This window comes from Stigmatopora nigra, chromosome 11 (genome assembly GCF_051989575.1).
Source record: "Stigmatopora nigra isolate UIUO_SnigA chromosome 11, RoL_Snig_1.1, whole genome shotgun sequence".
Taxonomy (NCBI): domain Eukaryota; kingdom Metazoa; phylum Chordata; class Actinopteri; order Syngnathiformes; family Syngnathidae; genus Stigmatopora; species Stigmatopora nigra.
In genome coordinates, this window is record NC_135518.1 from 3,291,997 (window position 1) to 3,313,533 (window position 21,537).

At 37.3% G+C, this 21,537-nt stretch overlaps 2 protein-coding genes across 2 annotated transcripts in view; one reads left to right on the forward strand and one right to left on the reverse strand.

The window, feature by feature from the left end:
• ccdc93 (CCC complex scaffolding subunit CCDC93) lies at positions 1-20,852 on the forward strand. Its single transcript, XM_077728554.1, has 23 exons — positions 1-133; positions 1,595-1,708; positions 3,119-3,213; positions 3,877-3,988; positions 4,164-4,262; positions 6,144-6,200; positions 6,583-6,683; positions 7,427-7,463; positions 8,391-8,471; positions 9,639-9,689; positions 10,744-10,830; positions 11,212-11,325; positions 11,827-11,889; positions 12,637-12,710; positions 14,073-14,154; positions 14,519-14,593; positions 14,999-15,070; positions 16,661-16,769; positions 16,856-16,938; positions 17,086-17,123; positions 17,774-17,858; positions 19,146-19,259; positions 19,340-20,852. Exons 1-23 carry the CDS (start codon positions 47-49, stop codon positions 19,394-19,396), a joined length of 1,887 nt encoding a protein of 628 aa, XP_077584680.1. The 5' UTR covers positions 1-46; the 3' UTR covers positions 19,397-20,852.
• tmprss3a (transmembrane serine protease 3a) overlaps positions 19,748-21,537 on the reverse strand; it is a 14,064-nt gene continuing 12,274 nt past the window's right edge. The window contains exon 12 of the mRNA XM_077728555.1: positions 19,748-20,370. Coding sequence (XP_077584681.1) covers positions 20,335-20,370 — 36 coding nt within the window. The 3' untranslated portion in view covers positions 19,748-20,334. The remainder of the gene's footprint in view (positions 20,371-21,537) is intronic.

The following is a 21,537-nucleotide window of genomic DNA, read 5'->3' on the forward strand; positions in this document are numbered from 1 at the left end:
CTATCAAAAGAAGAAAAGACACGTGACCTGTCACATCGCGACCAACATGTCAGCGACCGTCACCGGTTTTAACAAATCAAGACATGGCTCAAAATCCAGTATGCAGATAGATCAAGGGGTCAACATTATCCAGGTAAATTTCTCCTCAACTTTAAGCAAGATGGCGAGCCAGACTGGCGTGTGTTCCTTCAGCCATTTACTAATGTGTTTACATTATAGCCTGCAAAACCGTAGAGAATATATAACGGCATAGGGTTGTATAAAGTATAATATAGTGTAAAGACTCGCCTTCTTTGTTTCGTGTCCTACTTTATCATGCAACAACAAAACACAAAATGCAACGAAGCACTGTTAGTAACATTAATATTACAATAGTAACTCTTCTCGTATCAAACCAATGTGTCTATGACAGTGCCAATGTAGTTCTTTTCTTTCACCTGAATTGGTTGCCAGACCCCGTATGTCGATATACTCATATCTGAAATCAACTTTTCTTATAGAAATGAACGAAATACAAATTAAATTGTCCCCACCCTGTGGAAAAAAAACTAAAAACACCAGACTTAATCAAGTGTGTTAGGGTGGGTGTGGGAGGGGGGGTTGTTTGTGTAGGCGTGGGTGGGTGTGTGTGTGGGTGGGGGTGGGTTGCTGTCAGGGTGGTTGGGTGGATTGTGTATGTGTGTGTGTTGTAATCTAAGTTCATTTAAGTTAAATGTCAAAAATGTTAGTGGGTGGGTTTCTGTTTGAGGGAGTAAAAGCCATTCCTGACCTGTGTCCAAATATCCTGTTCTTATAGTTCAAGAGTAGCTTTTCTTCTTCAAAAATCTTCAAAAAGTGTGATGTGGTAAAACTACTCCTAGAACTCATCAAGTAAATTTAACAGAGTAAATGTCATACGTTCTTTTTCCACTTCTGTAAATGTTTTTTGCTTTGTCTCGTGAAGTTGCACCTATTAATGTGGCGCCGAACTGTATTTTCTGGCAGTGTTTCCGAACCCTTGCGGTAATATCCTGAATCCATTGATGGCAGTTTAGGCTGCAGTCCTATCTGAGGGATGAAATCACATGTATTCGATGTTGGATTTTGGTGTTGTCGCTTACAAGCAGTCATTTCTCACAATTCTCTAAACCTTTTCATGATGATATAAGCTGTAGACAATAAAATCCCTAAATTCCTTTCAATTGTATATTGGGAAGCATTGCCTTTTAACCACAGGTGTCAAACCAATTCCACAAAAGGCCAAGTAGGTGCATGTTTTCCTACCAACCAATGAAGACGATACCTGTCCACCAATCTGTTCTCCTTCTCCTGTAAAATGTTGATTGCAGGTACTGCTTGTTACAACAGAAACCTCATTGGAAGATAAGAAAACCTGATCCCATTTGGCTCTTGTGAATGACTGAGCAATTCAGGGAAGCTCCTTTAATATGCAAGCATGATACCCACCTGCTGCCAACAGGCCGGTTCGAAATCAAGCAGTTTGACAGAGCTTGTTGTTAAAAATGATTACCATCTGGAATTAAAGATGAAGAACAGGGGAATCAAAGCAGCGCTTGTCATTGACCGGTTGTTTACAATATCTCTATTCTCATAGGTGGAAACCTGGGAGGATGACGAGCAGAGTGCGAAGTTGGCAGAAATTCTTGAGCTGCTTTTGGCTGCTGGATATTTTAGATCCCGCATCAAAGGACTGTCACCTTTTGATAAGGTACAGTGCTCCATGTTTTTGCAGACCACCTGCAAAGGTCGAGAGGCGAACATGGGTCTCTTTCTATAATGCAAAACAGTAACACATTGAAGAAGGAATTATATGGAATTTCAAATGCACGATTTCACCAAATTTTCCCAAATAATAATAATTGGTGTACCCAATTTGTCCCTAAAAGCCTTCAAATTATGTCTCCTGTTGGCCTATTTGTATAAGGCTATCCCATGATTTAATATCAATACATACAGTCATACCTCTCCTTATGAAAGCCTCTAGATACAAATTTTTCAGGGTTTTTTTTATATGCAAATGAGTAACTCTAGATACAAAAAAGATCCAAGTCACGCATGGTTAAGCATGGAAGCCAAGGCTTCCCATTCCTTGTCAACTCATCCAGCATGTTCAGGAGGAAATATCTGCGGCCTAGCTTGGAAAGATATTCTTCAATGTTTACTATGTTATTGTTCACATTAAGTGTTGAATAAAGTACCGTATTTACTCGCATATAAGCCACTCCCACGTATGAGCCGCACCCTCAAAATTGCCTTGAAATTTTATAATTTTATAATTTCTTGCGTAAAAGCCGCCCCCCTTATTCCCAATTTTCTCCTCCATATTAATGGTTTTAATAGGCAGTAGATGTGTTACTTTGAATGGAAAATGTTAAGAAAAATCATCACAAGTGGTATTTCTGACACTGTATGAATCAAACGTGCATTATTAGGTCCAATATCATAAGGAAGTTACTATGCCTTTCTTTGTAAATGTGCAATATCAAATTACACAATTTTAAAAAAGAAATAAGTCTATCTTAAATGAGAACCTGATGCTTTCTAATTACAGAAATTACAATTTTCTTAGCAGAAGTTTAAGATGTTGTGGCAACCATATTGCTTCCAATGTCAAAATATCTCAATTATTTTGATGGTTCATATTACTCCAATAGTTGTCACTTTCGAACAAAAAATACAATGGAAAAAAATCAAAGTGGAAATTTGTTTTTATTATAAAATCAAGGCTACTCGTGTCTGGCCAGTCAGACCACATTTAACTAGGCCCTAGGTTAGATGGCTAACCGGGACCTAGGTAAGATGGCTGTGCCTCGAGCAGTGATGGGAACGCGCGCTTTTTCACCTTTTATGGAAGATCCGTCGTTTTTTTCTTGAATTTCATGGCTCCGTTAACTTGCAGTTTTTTTGCATGTCGTGTTTTTATGCACATATAAGCCATACCCTATTTTCAGTCATCATTTTTTGACCAACAAAAGCGGCTTATATGCGAGTAAATACGGTACACGGTTGTTAAGTATTGGCCTAAAAAATGCTAAACTATGGGACCTTTGCAAAAATGGCACCTTTCCTTAACCCCCCCCCCAACATGCATTATTTTGTTTTTCAACTGGTTCTTCAGGTGGTTGGCGGGATGACCTGGTGCATCACTACCTGTAGCTATGATATTGACATCGATCTTCTTTTTCAAGAAAACTCAACCATTGGTCAGAAAATGTAAGTGGTTCCCCAATTAACCCATTTTAATGTTCAGTTTGAGAATTTGGTGTGGTTGAAGAGATGATACATTTCACTGAGGGGTTAGATGCTTCCTTCAGCCCATTAATGTGGGTGCTGATGTCCTTAGTATTTTGTTTCCAAAGGGTTAAAACACAAACGGTTTGTTTCCTGGGTGAGTGGAACCTGCGAGGACACAAGGAGACAGACAACCACGCACTTACACCCATACCTTTAGTTCTATATTTTATCTTGATGGTCTTAGTTTTACTTTCAATTACACAACAATTTGATGAAGTCATTCATTTTCTGTACCACTTATTATCAATGGGGTTAGCTAGAGCCTTTCCCAGCCAACTACGGGTAGTAGGCGGGGGACACCTGGAATTGCTTGCCAGCCAATCGCAGAGCACACACTCGTAGCTCGGGCAATTTAGAGTGTCCAACCAGACAAGCATACATGGGGAGAAACCAGAGTATCCAAAGAAAACCCAAGCAAGTTCGGGTAGAACATGCAAACTCCACACAGGAAGGTTGGAATCCACCAGGGTTTGAACCATCCTACGGCCGGGCACCCCAATTTGATCAATGACATTGTAAATTGTAAATAAATTGTAAATTCAAACAATGGTTGGATACATTGTTTGCAATTTGTGTTTGCAGAGCTTTGACTGAGAAAATAGTGTCTGTTTTGCCTAAAATGAAGTGTCCTCATCAGCTGGAACCTCATCAAATCCAAGGGCTTGATTTCATTCACATTTTTCCAGTTATACAGGTATTTATGTGCACTGGTGGCTGGATTAAATACTTAAACACTACCAATGCCTATTGTTTTACCATGTATGTTAAGCATTATGGTCTCTTATTTTTATACCCTATTTTTCTTAAATCAAGAATTGTAGCTTTATTTATGTTAGTACTTTTTTTTATATGTTTATTTTTCTTGGTAGTGGTTAGTGAAACGAGCCATAGAGACCAGAGAGCAAATGGGCGACTATGTGAGAGCTTACTCTATATCTCAATTCCAGAAGACCTACAACCTTCCAGAGGTACCTGTGTGTCCAATTTATTTATTTACACTATGATTGGTAAAAAATAACAATGCCAAATACTATGATCAACAAAACCAACGCAAAATGCTATTCATACAGTAGGCATTTGGTGCCACACATTCAACTCAGTATCTACTATCTATCTATTTGTAAACAGCTAAAAAAAAAAAATCTAAATACAGTCATATCTTTACTTACAAAAGTCATTGCTTCCAGAACTTTTTTCGTAAGTTGAACATTTTGTAAGTAGAACAGTACTTTATATGTAATTAATTAGTTCCACGTCCCCACAAAACTACCATCTATACACTTAAAAATTCATGTGTCCCAATTTTGTAGGAAAAGTATGAAGACACAAAAATGAGAGAAAATGATCGAAAAATTATTTAATAAGACAAAATTAATAGACATGCAAAATCTAATGGTGTATAAGAGGATTTGTCAGGAAGCTAAGAGTTAGGCAACAGAGGCAGAGAGTCCATGAAGAAATGATCACACATCTAATAAAAATAAAATTAAGAATTCAAAACAATAGTGCATTGAACTTTTAATCTTTTTCATTAACGTTTCATGATTTCTTTGGCATCTAATTTTTCACCTATTTTATTTGTCACGTCTGCTTCTTGTTTGGATTTAAGTGCTTGTTGACAGATGTTTTGAAAAAAATCAATCAAAAGACATTTGCCTTTAACGATTTTTAATAATGTTTCTACAATGCACAAGACAAACTTCATCAAAGGGGCGATCGCACAACTCGTGAACACTTTTTCAGGACGTTTTTTTCCACGAAGTCGAAAGTTTCATAAGATTTGGCCCCCATTTTTTTTCCTGATTTGTACTGTTGAAATGGTGGCTGCTTCCTCCTCATCCACCTTCTCGTTGAAATCCTCGTGTATTGCCGAGCGTTACATTAACTCCTGGTCTGTTGAGTTTTTTTGTGGTGCCCCTCGACCAACTCGTCAATGTCCTCCTTACTGACCACAAGCCTCATAGCCTACCGCCGCCACAAAATTTCGCCCACTGCAGGCTGCGGTTCAGGTTGAAACTACAATGTGAGTTTGTTGAAGGCAATCGGCGGTCCTTCGGCTTCCTCCAAGCAAAACTTCGAGCCCACAATGACGAACGGCGGTGAATAAAAACAAAAGACTAATCTTAAAACATGAAGAATTGTGGTCGACTGAAAGTCCGTCCATCAAAGGCACTCGGCCACAGCTTCTTCCAAGCATAAATTTAAACTGACAATGGCGGTCAAAGGAACATGGAGGGTTGTTGTGAGACAGCCATTGAGAGCCCAGTATCAAGCAAGAAGCAGTGCATCCGAAAAACAAAATAAAAAAATAACAGATATAGGAAATGTTTTCTTACTTGGATATTTTTTCTTATCTTGAGGCACTCATTTGCATCTCAAAAGGTTTTGTAAACTGAGAAGTTCGTACCTAGAGGCATGCGAAAGTCAAGGTGTGACTGTAGGAGTATTTTTTTTCCATTCACATCTGTTCCGGTGTCTGTTTTGAATGCTTGCTCAGTACTGTTCTTTCATGTCAATGCTAATTCGGTATCACCTAATTTAGCACTTCATAGTGGTTTATGTACCAGCATCCAATGGTTTCCAAATTCTAAGACCATATGAGACTTCACGCTTAAAGATGTATTAATTGACCGCCCAATGAAAGTTCATACTATTTAGAATATATACTTTTCTGTCTTGTATATAATTCATAGTGTTTTCTGACAATTAATGTATACATTCGGATTTGATCGTAAACTATCAATATTAATTCAGGATAATAATATTCCTGTGTTGCATAAAGTTTACTGCAGTAAATCCCCAAAATGTGTTCAATACATTGCCTGACATACAATGTTAAATCTTAACAGGATGAAGAGTTCGATCAGAGAAGATGCCAGGCAGTAGGAGCAGTTCTTGATGTACTGGTGAGCTGCAAAGTATTTCTTACATCCTTAAAGAAAACCTTCATTAAAAAATGTTTGCTGAAAGTAGTATTAAAATTGCAAATTACTTAAACTACGGATCAAATTAAAAACATGTTTAAATACCAAAAAGGACATGTGAACGCAGCCATTTTGTAACTTCAGTTTTACCCAGACTCTTTTGTTAGAGGAGTAAATTATACACTGCCAGACCTAACAAAATGCTGGACTTTAGTTTAGAGTGACGAATATTTTGCAAGCCCCAGCAGGATTGATAGGAAGACGATTTAGATGAGATGAGATGGACTACGCGTGATCATGCTTTTGTCTGTCCCATTAAATTTAGCTTTTTATTGAATTTCGAAAATCAATTTACCCATTACAGGAATTATACAAACCTCAGAGAAAATACAGAAGACAAAAGGACGCTGGGGAACTACTGGATGAGGAGTGCAAGGTTCAATCTACATTGTTGGAATATGGCAGGTACTTTTTTCCGTCAAAGTTTTGTAGTTGCGGGTCTTGTACAATAATCTATATATCTATATGCAAATTAATCTAGCTCCCCCAAAAAACTAAAACAAAAGTGAACCTGGTATAACACAATGATTGTTTTTTTCCTTTTTGTGATATACTCTTTAAAAAGCGGGGAAATCTGGCTATGGGGAGTTTTAAAGCTATATTTGAACAAGATTTTCAAAAAAATGAATCTTTTGAGCCGTTTTGATCCGTCATTTAGCTGCAATGGAATAGAAAGTATTTGATTTGTTTTGTCTTTTATAATTGAATACAGACTCAGTTTCTAATTATGCAATGGGTCTATTCTCTTTTGTAAAACGTACCAGTAACAGTGTCAAGTTTTCAACAAACACTTCAGACTAAATATTAAATGTTGATCCGTCATTCAAAACAACCCATAAAAAGAAAGACTATCAAATAAATATAGGGAGTAACATGATTGCTAGTTTAAAAGAGAAACCTTCATGGAGTGTCAATAGTTGTCCATGTTATGTCTGATTGAACTAACCAGTAATACAATTCAACATTTCTATTGGATAATAGGCCTAATCAAGCTTCGGGCTTATCGTATTAGAAAAGGGGGTTTTCGTTGGATTCCGGCTGGAGTTAGCATCTTTTCTTTGTCCATTTACTCAGCTTGCCCAGAGGAGAGTGCTTAATATATTATATTATATGTGCTGTAGTAACACGTTCTTAACGTTTTTTTCTAGGCGATATGGTGTCAGCAAACAATACAAACAAGATAAGGTTGGTTGCACTTGTCAATAGTACATATTAATGTATCTGCACATCTGATTGATGATGCAATGTAAAATATTCTGTATACTTCCACCAACACATCTGAATCAAATAATCGGGATCGGTATGAAGCTTCTGGACAGGTTGCTGAAGAGTTGATCATTTGATTCAGGTGTGGTAGAGGAGGCAGATATAGAAAACAGACTGGATAGGGGCTCTCGAGGACCGGACTTTGCCACCCCTGCTTTAAATTGTCTAGGTATGACTGTGAGAGTGAATGTCTGTCTCCTCGTGCCCTGCGATCGGCTACCCACCGATTCAGGGTGTCCCCCGCCTCTGTCCTGAAGTCAGCTGGGATAGGCTCCGGCACCCTAGACCCTAATGAAGATAAAGCGGACATCTGCGTGTCCTGTCATTGCTAGGATTCTATAGGTGTGTCCGAGCTATATATCAATAACACTTTAAGCGCTCGCTAACATTGATACTAATGCGTTGAGCATGTTTCCTATGTCAACACAATCAAGCATGTTTGAATCATGTAAGCCAGAATCCGTTTCTGAAAGAGATATAACTGTGTTTTATTGCAGTGACACTGAGCTTCAGCTCATGTCGACATCATAGATCGACCTAAAATAAACTTTAAAAAAAACAGACCAAAAAGGTTTCTGCCGAGAACACAGACATTCAGAAATCACTCGTTCTCAGCTTGTTCACATGTTTTCAGCTATTATTTTCAAACACAGGCAATTTATTTAGAAGAAAATCATCAAAATGACCTTGCAGCATCTAAGCAATCGCTGAATCCCTGTCCAACATTAGAATACAATTAAAGATACAGTCCAGATTGATTGCATTCATCATTTTGATAGTATTGCTTAGAAATATCTATTTATGCATCAATTTCTGGATCCTAAATCTGTGCATGCTACCTTTTAGACAGGTGAAAAAACGCCTTTCACATTAAAGGATTCTGTGGCACACGTCTCAGAAGAAGAAGCACAGTGGGTGGCAGAGGAGGTGAGCATTTACATCTGAACTGTATTCTAGATGCATGATTACTGTATTTGTTCGGATCTTAATTACATTTGTGTTTCATACTATAGCAACATGAGTTATTTGCTTAAGTGCTACACAGTATCAATTTGGATAGTGTTTCACCATACTTATTTCATGATGATTAGATAAACTTATAATTAATTGATAGATTGAACAAGTTATTTCAAGTAATGAAGTTGCTGATGGTTTAGTGGGACATTAGCCATACTAATGTGCAAGCATCCTTGTCTAATGGTTAAGAGACCTGCAATCAACACACTGTACTCTCAAGAAAAACATATTTGTTTGGCCATTGGGCCTGATTTTCTTAGTTGAATTTATATTTTGCCCCAAACTGAGCAAGTATCTGCTTTTCACATAGAATTACACTGACTTTTTTTTTAATAACAATTATAAAAAATAATAACTATTCACCTGTATACCAAGACACGTGAAGTGAAGGCCAAAACTTTAGGAAAAATAAACGAAAGGCGAAATTATTAAAATATTCATTCTATTTCTGAACCGCTTATCTTAGGATGACTTAAGCTTATCTTTTAATTATCGCGGCCATGTTTGGTCTACATTATCCGTGGAATTTGAGGGATGACTGTACTTTGTTAAATATAAGCCTTGATTTTAAGTTAGATGTGTAAAATTTGAAATCATGTAATATTCAGTTTCTTTTTATGGGGATCTGATGAATTGATAAAATAATGGATAGGTTAAGTTGTTTTATATTGGTGGTCCAATGCGATTTACAAATACGTATTTAAAGAAAAAGGAAAATAAGTTGCAATTGTTGGTCTGCAAGTGTTTAATTAACCTGTCATAAGACAAGAAGGCATTACGATCCAGCTCCAAAGATCAATACAGGTATACATCCATAGTGTTTACCAATAATGTTTGAAATTTTTTCTTCAGTTTACTCTTGATTTGTTGTCACGTAAGTTGATGCCAAAGTGTTTTTGCTTAAGGTCTCCTCCCATTTGGGGACACCTTAATTAGTTTAATATTTCCTTTTGATATTTAAGCATAACTTTTGCTGTCGGACTTTATTGGCCAGAGAGTCTTAATGTGTTTTTGCTTGCAAGCCTTATACTCAAAATTAATTGCCGGTACAATATTTTTTTTTCGTCTTCACTTTAGATTCGGATTAAAAGCCTGATGGACACAATGGCCTCCATGGCAAATTTAGAGGTAAGCCAAAACCTTGTTTTATTTTCCTTAATTTGTCTCAATCACTCAAATTGTATTTTTCTCAGATTTATAGTGCATCGCATCTCATTTTCGGAACCGTTTTATCCTCAAGGGATCGTGGGGGGTGCTGGAGTCAATCCCAGCTGTCTCCGGGGCCAAAGGTTGGGAACACCCTGAATCGGTGGCCAGCCGATGGCAGGGCACAAGGAAACGGACAACCATGCACACTCACACCCATACCTAGGGGCAATTTAGAGTGTTCAATCAGCCTACTATGCATGTTCTTGGAATATGGGAGGAAACCGGAGTACCCGGAGGAAGCCCATGCCTGCCGGGGGAGAGCTTGCAAACTCCACACAGATGGTCATGACTTGGATTCAGAGCTGTGAGGCCGACGTGCTGACCACTCCCTCCACCGGGCCGCTATAGTGCATCTGTAAAGTAAAAAAAAATCAAACCTCAATTTCACCGGAATGTTGCACTATTTTTCAAACTTTCCCCCGTAGTGCCGTTCAATTAGAGGGTGCCGTTCTATTTTTCAATACTTCCATCAATGTACCGTTTTATTAGAGGTGCCGTTCATAGAGGTTTTATGGTATATCTAATTTCACACATTACTAAGACATGTCAAATGTTAAAACTGATGGACTTTACTATTTTCAGCAAATAACCACTAAATTAGCTCCGAGTGCTGAGCTAATTCAAAATGGAGAGCATCAAACTGGATAACTGTTTTGTGGTCAGACAATTCACAATTTGAAAGTCTTTCTGTAAAACTGAGACGGCATGTCACATCTGGAATAGCACAATCAATCGAAAAAGGTTTCATTTATTCAGGTTTTCAAGATAGATATGCTCCAATCCAAACAATATTTACTTATGGAGGTCTTTGCCTATTTAGGCAAGACAATGCCATACCTCATTCTCCACTTGAAATTACGGTAATTGCACAGCTTTGAGAGTGAACTTAATGCTGGTTCTTGTTGATTTTCTGAGTATCGGCTGGTCCTACTGGAGCATGTGCGACTGTTTGACCTTCGTCCTTATCTTTCAGGGACAACTAACAGCAAGCACGGTTGGATATATTGTGGGCCAACAGTCTGAGGAGATCAAACTTGTGGCTTCGGAGTATGCTGAGAAGGTGAGTAGTAAATATTCATCAACAACAGTTGTCAACAAAGGTCATGGATTTTTTGAAAGCTCATAGTTATATTATATTGACATAAATGCAATCATATTTTGTCAAATATTGGGGCATGAAATTCAACTTTTTGTCTCTACAACCTCAATGGATATGGGCTTTCATTCGTATGGGCATATCCATCAAAATTACAATTATATTCATTTTTATCCCACTTGTGCAGTTTTACAATATTACATATTTACATTAATATTCCAACTTGCTAATGGATAGGATAGCATGCTAATCTTGTAAAGGTAATTTCCCAACGCAGGACTATAAATTCATCTTGACAACACGTAATAGGTAGTTTCATATATATATATTGTTTGTTTATTACAGCACTTGGAGGTATCGGAGGAATTTTCGGAGCGATATGGTCATCTTCACCAACACTCTAGAGCTGTTGCTTCTCTGAACAAACAGATTCAGCAAATGCTTAACCACCATACTGAGGTGAGTTTGTGGTTTACTTTACATCTGTTTTAAAAGCAATGTTCTCGGAAATTAATGAAGCTCAAAGGAATTGAGCAGTTTAATATTGACCTTCAAGTTTTATTCATTCACATTTAATGGAGATACTCAAAACTTTGGAGATTTTGTTTCCAATTTCTCCAATCTCGTCAAATTACTAATCAAGCTCTCGCCGAACATGGACCCTTGTTGTTTTTTTTATTTTGATTATTTTTTTAGGATCTAAATCTTGAGTGATATTTGAGCATATATCAGGGTGCAAAATGTCATTATTTTAGAAATGAACTTCAAAGTCAATCTGAGAAGAAAAAGATATGAAATATAACTATTTTTTCTCAAGATGTTTTTGTTATTTTGACTTGAATTACAGAAATCATTGGGCTGTCATTTTTTTTCATTCAAAACAATGTTCGTACAACTTAATTGAAGAAAAAAAAATATGCCTAATTATACTGACTAACAGTTTGATATTTGTATTGCTAGTTACAAGCCAAGCATGCAGAGGTTAAGCAAGCTTGCGACAAGGCCAAGATAAAGCTGAATGGGGTAAGACAACATATCCGTCCGTCACTGTTAGGTTCACCAATAGGCATTCACGCACAAATAAAGAGACAAGACAATCTTCTGGGTTTTCTTGCAAGAGAGAAGCGAACCTTTCAGGTCTCTGCCCAGGTTCGTTCTGGCATATATAATTATGTAAGATTAATATCCCTAACTAAGAGTCACCAATTTAAAAGAAATGTCAACACAAACAGCTGCTCAAACATGGTTATTTTATTCCTACTAGCAAGTTATGTGAAAATACTGAGGAAATTAACCTTAATTTTGGGCAAATTTTAATGAGCTGTGTAAGAGGTATTCGGAGTCAGTGCCATGGTAACAAACTCCCAAAAAACTAACCGGCTCACTTGAGAGTGAGAGGTAATTGATCCGCTTTGGATCCATCACGGCAGAATTGCCAAATTATGAGTCTGAAATTATCACTTATTTCGGTCTATTACCAGGAAACGCACCGTATGGAGAAGCATTATCAATTTCGTCATACGCAGCTGGGCATGATGATGGCTTTTGTCGAGTCAATGATGATGACAAAGCCTACGTCCGACTATTATTATTATTATTATTATTATTATTATTATTATTATTATTACATGCAGCTGACTGATACATTTGGAGTGTGCTTACGGTTTTCATGTGATCTCTTGGTGGCCTTGAATACATTTGGGGTTACTACAATTTTCTCCACTTGTATATTTGATTTGTACTGGGCTAAATTCAACTTGTCTTCTCTAGGTTACAGAGGAGTCCGATACACTCGTGACTGACTTGACAATGCTAGAGGATGTAGAAAAGCAGGCTGATAGCAGGTAACTTATAAATAATGATAAAAGCTGACCTCGATATTTCCGCTTTTCAATCTTCTCTTTGCTTTTTTCTTTGTTTATTTTTTGCAAAATTGCCTATTTTCATAGTATCAATATTGCATATTATGAGTAATAATTTCACTGAATGATTTTAATTAGTTGGCTGCTGGATTCAGACGTTATTACTAGAGACATGAATTAATTATAATTGAACTTGAAAATCAAGCACCAATGCATTCATACCTCTACTTATGAAATTAATTGTTTCCAGATTTTTTTGGAACTTGGTTTTTTTGTAAGTAGAGCAGTGCTTTATATGTAAATTCCCTAATTTGTTCCACAGCCCCCAGAACATTTCCAACTAAATATACTTTAAAAATGATCAAAGTGTCCTAATTTTGTATGAAAGATGTGAGAAATATAAAAATGAGAGGAAATGATAAGAAAATTATTTATCAATGTATCAAAATGAATAACAAGCAAAAAACATTTTCTGTTCGTGCAGGTGCATAAGTGCATGAAAGAAGCCAACGTTAGGCAACAGACATAGCAGACTAACATATGCACATAAACTTACATCTAAAAAACTTTAAATTATGAATTCAAAACAATAATTGAAGACAGGCCATGCCAAGGAGTCGTTGCTTCTGCTTTTATAGAGCAGTGATGTAGTTAGTGGGTTATGCTTGGCCTGTATTGCTTTGCAATATCAGTTAACCGCACATCACTCTCCTAACTTCTGTTTTTCCCAATTTTATTCGCACCAATGATTTTAAATAAAAGACTCCATGACGTCAAAAAAGAGTTGCTGTTGTGAGGGTTCACTAGGAAGCTAGCGTACCAGTACAATTCCAAAATAAAATAATGGATACACGAAATATGAGTGTCCAATCAGCCTACCATGCATGTTTTCTGGAATGTGGCAGGAAACCGGAGTACCCGGAGAGAACCCATGCACTCTGGGGAGAACATTCAAACTCCACACAGGTGGACTGACATGAATTTGAACCCAGAGTTTTGAGGCTGATACGCTAAACACTTAAGCCGCCGGGCCGCCATAAAATGCAACCAATCATCATCAAAATGGATGTGGGCATCCTCACCCTCTTCCTACTGCAACAAAAAAATTTCCCGATTACGGGATGAATAAAGTTATCCAATCCAATCCAATACACTTGCCAACCAAAAATTCTGAAAATATCAGAAAAATCGACCTGGTATTTTGGATTTGATGGATTTTTAGTGCAGTTTCCCACCAGTCTCTTCCCAAAACAAACCTAAGGGTCGGTTCAGATTGCTTATGGATGTAAAGATGGTTCCTTTGCGTGATTTCACCACAATTGTAATGAAAGCTCTCTTTTGCAGCGTGCTGGAAACGCTGACGTCTTTGGTAACCATGAATGAAAATTTAAAACTTCAAGAACAGGAGTTTCGTTTAAACTGTAAAGTAAGTAAATGACAAGTATACATTACAGTATTTCCTCGAATATCACGGTTAATGGATGAGTTGGATCACCCTTATTATAACTTTTTTTTCCTTCAGTGCTGAGTCGTAGTAGCAAGATTGACTTCCGCTTTTGAGTTTCAGTGTGTATTTTAACATTCTTATGAACTTTAAAAAGCATTTTTTTTTAAATTATTATCTTTTATTATTAATAGCGGCAAAAAAATCGCAAAGTAGTCAATTCCCCATAAGTGAAGACGCAATAATCTAGGGATTGCTTTACTTCGCTTTACTCTGATATACATAACACTACTGTTTTTATTTTATCCGAATATATTTGAATGCTGTTTTTTCATGTTATTTTCAGGATGAGATGAGCCGTTTACAACAGAGTGTTCAAGACTTACAGGCGTCATTTGGACTTGATAAAGACGAGGAAAAGGTAAGGGGCAAGGGTGGGGAGTATATACACTGGAAAGCAAAGTATTCATTGTTCAACCTTTTTTGCAGTTGTGGTGTAAAACCTTTTGTTAATATTTGCTGTAGATTTTATTTTAAATCTCAGTCTTAATTGGTGAGGTCTGGGGATATTGAAGGCCAGACAGAAGGCGAATGGTCTTGCACCCCTTCCACACATCAAATTGGGGGCAAAAAAAGAATGACCCAAGAGCCGCAAATTTTGGATCCTAGCTGTATACCGAACATCTTAACATCAAAATGTTAATAAATGGAAATAAAACGTCAGGAAAGCTTCTGGGGGACGGGTGTTGGGGTTTACATTGCTCTGAAAAGTTTTTTTCTATGAAATTGTATCTATGCTTTTTTCATTGTACTCTTACCTCTTTAGGAAAGGAACCAATGCATTAACAAACAGCATAATACAGACAGCGAGAAACTACAGAAGCTCCGTCTGTCTATGGTAAGATGAATATCCAACTCCCCCAAAATAAGACTTTCATGTACAACATTATCCAAAATGTATAGACAAACATAATACAGTAATACCTTGACATACGAGTGCCTTGGCATACAATTAATATGAGATACTAGTAAAATTTGGAGTAAATATTTACCTTGAGATACGAGACAAATTTTTATATACGAGCATACATCCAGGTGTGGCCAACGCGACAGGCTGCTTTTGAGAACAACATGGGCACAGTTTTTCCCATTCGCAACTCCCTTGTATAAATGTCTCTCCGATATTAACCTCTCTGTCATGAATCAACAGTAGATATTTAGATATTAAAACTCTTGTAAATATAAATTTGAGAGCTGGTTTCAACAGTACTTAGATATTAAATAGTACTTAGATATTAACCTATCTCTGTCATGAATCAATAGTAGATATTTAGATGAAAACTCTTGAGAGCAGTTTTCAACAGTACTTACTCTCTGTCACCATTTGACTGGCGACCAAAAGACCGGGGACCAAACGTCCGGCAACCAAACGTCAGCCAACCAATCGTCCGGGCGACCAAAAGTCTGGGCGACCAATCGTCTGGGCGACCAAACATCTGCCAACCAAACGTCCGGCCAGGGAGCCTTGGCGGAGCTTTGAATTTTTTCAGTGTTTTTTTTCCCTGTTAGTCAGTGCAGAATGGCAGAGCTTGCTCGCCAATACGAGAGTATACTACTTCCCGTAGGCAAGTTGTTGTTGTTGTTGTTGTTGTTGTTGTTTTTTTTGGGGGGGGGGTTCAGAGGGTTGTAACAAATTCATTGCTTTTTAGTCCATTTATATCAGTGGTTTTCAAAGTGGGCGGTACCGCCCCCCGGGGGGCGGTGTGAACTTTCAGGGGGGCGCTGACGAATAAACAGGCGAATGGGGGGCGTTGAAATAGTGAAGGGGGCGATGGAGCAATTACAGTAAAATGTGACGTTGGTGTTTGTAGAAAGACCGGAAAAATTGATTGTCTGTAATAAAAAGTCGACAAAAAACAAGCTTTATTGAAACAAGAAACGTCGAGCGCTCACGAGCAGCGCGCATATACCGTATATCACTAATTGTCGCGAGTTTATCGTCGATGCAGGCGACTGGGGAAACCACCACCATCCAGTCAGCCGCAGAGGAGCACACAATAGCGCGCCGGCAACGCTTAACCACAGACGTATGCGCACAGCGACCGGCTTAATGCATCAGCTATCAATTTTTATGATTCGAGGTGAACTGCGCATTGGTCTATTAAAAGAAACGAAATTAGCGAATAATATCTGAGGCGCCTGTCTTCTATTTATTTAAGCTTCGTTCGTTGGAAAGGGGTAAAGAGGGGGGCGTTGGCATTTTGGCCCGGCGGTGAAGGGGGCGGTGGCCAAAAAAGTTTGAAAATCACTGATTTATATGGACAACTTTCATTTGAGATACATGTAAATCGACATAGGAGCTCAGTCTCGGAACGCATTAAGCTCGTATGTCAAGGTACCACTGTAATAAAGCAAAATAGGGACTGTTTGCTTATGGTAAATAGAGATTTCAGATTCCTGAAAATTTACTTCATGTCGCTCTCTTTAGGCCCGGAGGAATCGTGACATTGCCATTTTGCAGAGAAAGATTGATGAAGTGCCTTGCCGTGCAGAACTTACACAGTACCAGAAGAGATTCATTGAACTTTTTTGTCAAGGTAGATCTTCTGAAATGCCCTCACTACCTTTATCAACTCACTAACAAGGAACAAAACAATTCCTATTCTTTTTTTTCCCCTTTCAGTTTCTGCAACACACAAGGAGACCAAACAGTTCTTCACTTTGTATAATACATTAGATGACAAGAAGGTTTATCTGGAAAAGGAGGTATTTGTCACCATCGTAAAGAACATAGTGAATTCCGAATTGTTTTTTCTTTTAATGTTTTTACTTTTCTGCAAATCTGCTTACAAGTTCACCTGATGAAACCATATGAATGCAAAATTTATATACGATAAACATTTTACTCACCAGGTCAATTTACTGAATTCCATTCATGACAACTTCCAGCAGTAAGTGTCTTTTATTTGTATATTTATGTAATTTTATTTAATTGTGGCATTTCCATGATGTTTTTTTGTATTTTTTTTCCCCAAATAGGTATCATGATATCCCTCTTGCTCCATTTTCTTAAGGTCCCCTCAAGTTTCTTTTAGTAGTAGTCAATGTAGCTTGCATTCCGGTCGAATTTTGCCCATCCATTCTGAAACGGGCATGACTCCTGTGACTAATGCACTACTGTCCAATACTCCGAAAATAGCTGCCGATACGGTTAACAAAATTGTATTGGAGTATCAATCGAGGCATCACTAGTCTGACAAAAAATACAAAAATACATTTTGACATTTGGGAGCCGTTCGTTTGAAACCCAGACACTTGTGTCAAACATTTAAATGATGTTTTCAGTTGTCCTCAGTGCTTTCCATGGCTGTCAATAAGTTTGAGATCCAAATGCAATTGGTGAATTATTTGTTTTTGTTTTCTATTAAATTTGACGAAATGTAAGAGCTTTAAGTCTGAGACTGTGGACAAATAGAAAATGTTCAAACTCTCGGCACTCTTGGCAATTATCCTTGATTCCAATGAATTTCTGTCATTTTTAATTTTTATTGTAAATTGTTGCCAGCACAAAGTGGCATCTGATGTGTGCGTGTGTTTTTAGGGCCATGTCATCTTCAGCAGCGAAAGAACAGTTCATAAGACAGATGGAACAGATAGTGGAGGGAATCAAACAGAGTCGTATCAAGGTGGGATTTTCACTTTTTTAAAGGATATACCTTAATTAATTTACAATATAACCTTGTTACATTTCCACTTCTATATCAGGAGAAGAGTAACCTTTTTGCATGGCATACTATATATAACAGTCTATCTATATATCTTTTAACGGTATGAAATGTTTTAGCAGCGTTATCTACGATATCATTGATTTCCACTGTTTGACTTTAGCTGGATTTATTAACTTTTCACACTTACTCTACACCTACACTGTGGGAACTATATCCATATACATTAAATAACTTCGGATCAGAGGAAGCACACAGAGTTAGTTGGTCGTGATGAGAATTTGCCAGACTTCAGCTGAAGGTGGGGTCAGAGTAGCCAGCGCTGGGAGATGTGTCCATCCCCCAGCCTGACCAGTTCGAATCCCTCGCTCCCCCCAACAGTTAAGCTAGTTTTATTAACAAAGGGTCATGTGACCTAGGTACAAACTTTAGGCAGGAAGAGGTGAACAAAGAAATGAGCGTGTCTTGGTAGATGACGCGTCCCTAACTCATAGGTGTCATGATGGAAATTTCCACTAGGCTCTGCAAAATTCTATCCTAGTGACTATACTGAATGAAAGTATAAAGAATACATTCTATACTCCACATACACCTACTCTAAAGTCTCCCCACGGTGGAGTGTCGTAAAAGGGTAAGATGATTGACATAAAATAAACCACAAGTGGTAAACCGATTCTTCCGAGGGCGCACTGGGTCCTGGTCTTTGTTCCAACCGATACAGTGCCGACATTTTAACCAATCAGGTGTCTTCTAAAATAAGTATCACCTGACTTTAATTAACTGATTACACTTGCAAAAGGTATCCGCTTGTTGAGTTGGAATGAAAACCTGCACCCACTGTGGCCCTTTGAGGACCGGTTTGACACCCCTTTATATACCAACAAGCCAAGTACTCTAGTCCTTAACACAATTTTAATTTTTATCCCCATTGTTGCACATTTTAAGAGGGGGAGAATGTACCAGCTGTGCAAAGAGCTTTTTATGTTCGTTGAAAGGACCTTCTTTAAAATCAGATGATGCAACTGACAGGGCTACCCCCAAAATTAAAATAAAAGGAACTTGTTCAGCTGCGATTTTTAGGTTTGTTCAGGATTTTCCTTGTGCTCTGTGTCTCACGACTGATTGTGTCACATTTGGGGTGGTAAAAAATTGCAAAGAACTAAAACTAATCTTTGAAACGGTACAAGTGACATGTCACCTTAACGCCCAAAAGGGTTAAAAAAGTATGTGTTCTTTAATTGGGTGCAGATGGAGAAGAAGAAGCAGGAGAACAAAATGAGGAGAGATCAGCTCAATGACAAATACCTGGAGCTGCTCGAGCTCCAGAGGCTTTATTTCAAAACAGTCAAAGACTTTAAAGAGGTAACAATTAATGCATTACAAGATGCTAAAGATTTTCTTCAATGTCTTTTTTCCAACTCTTGTTTTTTTTTGTCCTTTAGGAATGTCGAAAAAACGAAATGCTGCTGTCCAAGTTGAGAGCAAAAGGATCACCTTAGCTTATATATTACTATAGGTAACGCTGTGCTTGTATTAAAATATGCAACTTGTGAAAACATTGCACAGATAAGTTCCTTATGCACATATTACAATCTCTTTTGCTTTATTAATCATCAAATAATTGTATTGTATTGATTCTCATAGTAGCAACATAAACAGCCCGTGACATCAACAAAAATTCAGCTTTTTTTATGGAGGTAGCTTGATCTATTATTCAAATTAAAAATAAAAAAAGTTGCTGATATTAAAATATGTATTTTTAATCAAACAAATCTTCACATAAATAAAACTAAACTTTGTGTTTAAATGTAATAAATGTATTTGAGACAACTTGAGCAGTAATTTTCCTTGTTTGAAAATTATTATTGTTTTGATTAAAGTGATTTTTTGTTTTTGTTTAAGACAACTAAAAAATCACTTTAATCAAAATAAATGTCTTTGAATATTATATAAAAAAGTTTTTAATGCAAAAATTGGAGGCTTAAAAAGTCTATCCTAAATCTTAACTTTTAATTGTAATGTTTCCTTAGATTTAAGTAATTATTTTTGTTTAGGCCATAGTATGACACTTGTATAATCAATCAAAATAAAATCTGACCCAAAAAAAATCGCAAATTCAGATAATATTTTGTCCCCCCATAAGAAAAAACACTAATTGTTTGTTTATGTTGTATCTTGTCACCTTCCTCAGTTCTGTAGTAAAAAGGTACCTGTTGAAGAGAATTTCATCTGTTGTTGTAGTAGATTATTTTATTTTTTTCTTTACAGTGTTGAGGTAAGTACAAATGTAATCCATAAAAGGCATTATAATTGAAACATTTGTTTATGATGAGTATGCAGAAAAAGACAGAGGGTGAATACTTTTTGTTGGTGATGGTTAGTTGTCTCACTTTTTTTGGATATCATATAGCATAAGCATCTCCGTAGGGAAGGTGATTCAGTTGATACTTGATGAATTAGGAGCTGCTTCTCTCTTAACAAAATGGAAATAAATGTAAGTCCGTGAAAAATTAAAATGATTACACATTTCTTTTATATTTAAATCACCACCAAGAACACAGTAAAAAGCTTCTAAAATTGAATGGGGGTGGGGGGTGCTGCAGCCAATCACAGCTGACTTTGGGCTAGCGGCAGAGGGCACCCTGAGTTGGTGGCCAGTCAATCACAAGGCACAAGGAGACAAACAACCATTCACGCTGACACTCTCACCTAGGGGCAATTTAGAGTGTCTAATCAGCCTACCATGGATGTCTTTGGAACGTGGGAGGAACCTGGAGTACCTGGAGAAAACCCACACAGGCCCGGGGAGTACATGCAAACTCCACACAGGTTGATCGACCTGGATTTGAACCTGGGTCAATATCTGAATATATTTCATAAATCAGCATGCACAATGTGATGTTAAACCATGATCAATGTCAAAACCAACTTCCAAACACAATTGCTGTCCCTAAATTTTTTTTTTTTTTAAATCAGATAAGACTTCCTTTTATACTTACTATTTTACAATTGAAACTGTAAAAATTTAAATAATCACTTTACTGCTAATTCCAATTTGAAAATACTATTCACAGATGGGAGGTGTCCCAAACTTGGAGCACATATTGCTTTGGTGTTTCCATTACAAGCTAATACTGTCCCAGACAGGCTGAGAGCTTGGGGGTGCTCATGTTATTTGGACAATGAGATCTCAGATCAGGTATGTGTTTTATTATCTGTTTTTTAGTTATTTATTTATTTATTTATTTATTTTAATCTACAAAGAAATGTCATGCTCTTAAGTCCCCCCAAATTTGTGTTAGACGCCATAAAATGGCCTGATTTAATTGATAATCAACCTCCAATCGTTTGACTTTTATGTCTGTTCAAAATGGGCATTTATAAAAACAATAATTGTTTTTTGTGACTTATCCAGAAAGCAAATGACAGACACTGTAGGTGAAATTAGAATCAGAACTATAAAAATATTTGAATTACTCTATTGTTGTCGGAGTCATATCTACATATAACCACGTATAACTTTGTGGTAATGATTAAATCAGTGGTCTCAAACCGGTTCCACATAGGGCCGCAGTGGGTCCTGGTTTTTGTTCCAACCGATCCAGTCCCGACATTTTAACCAATCAGGTGTCTTTAAAAT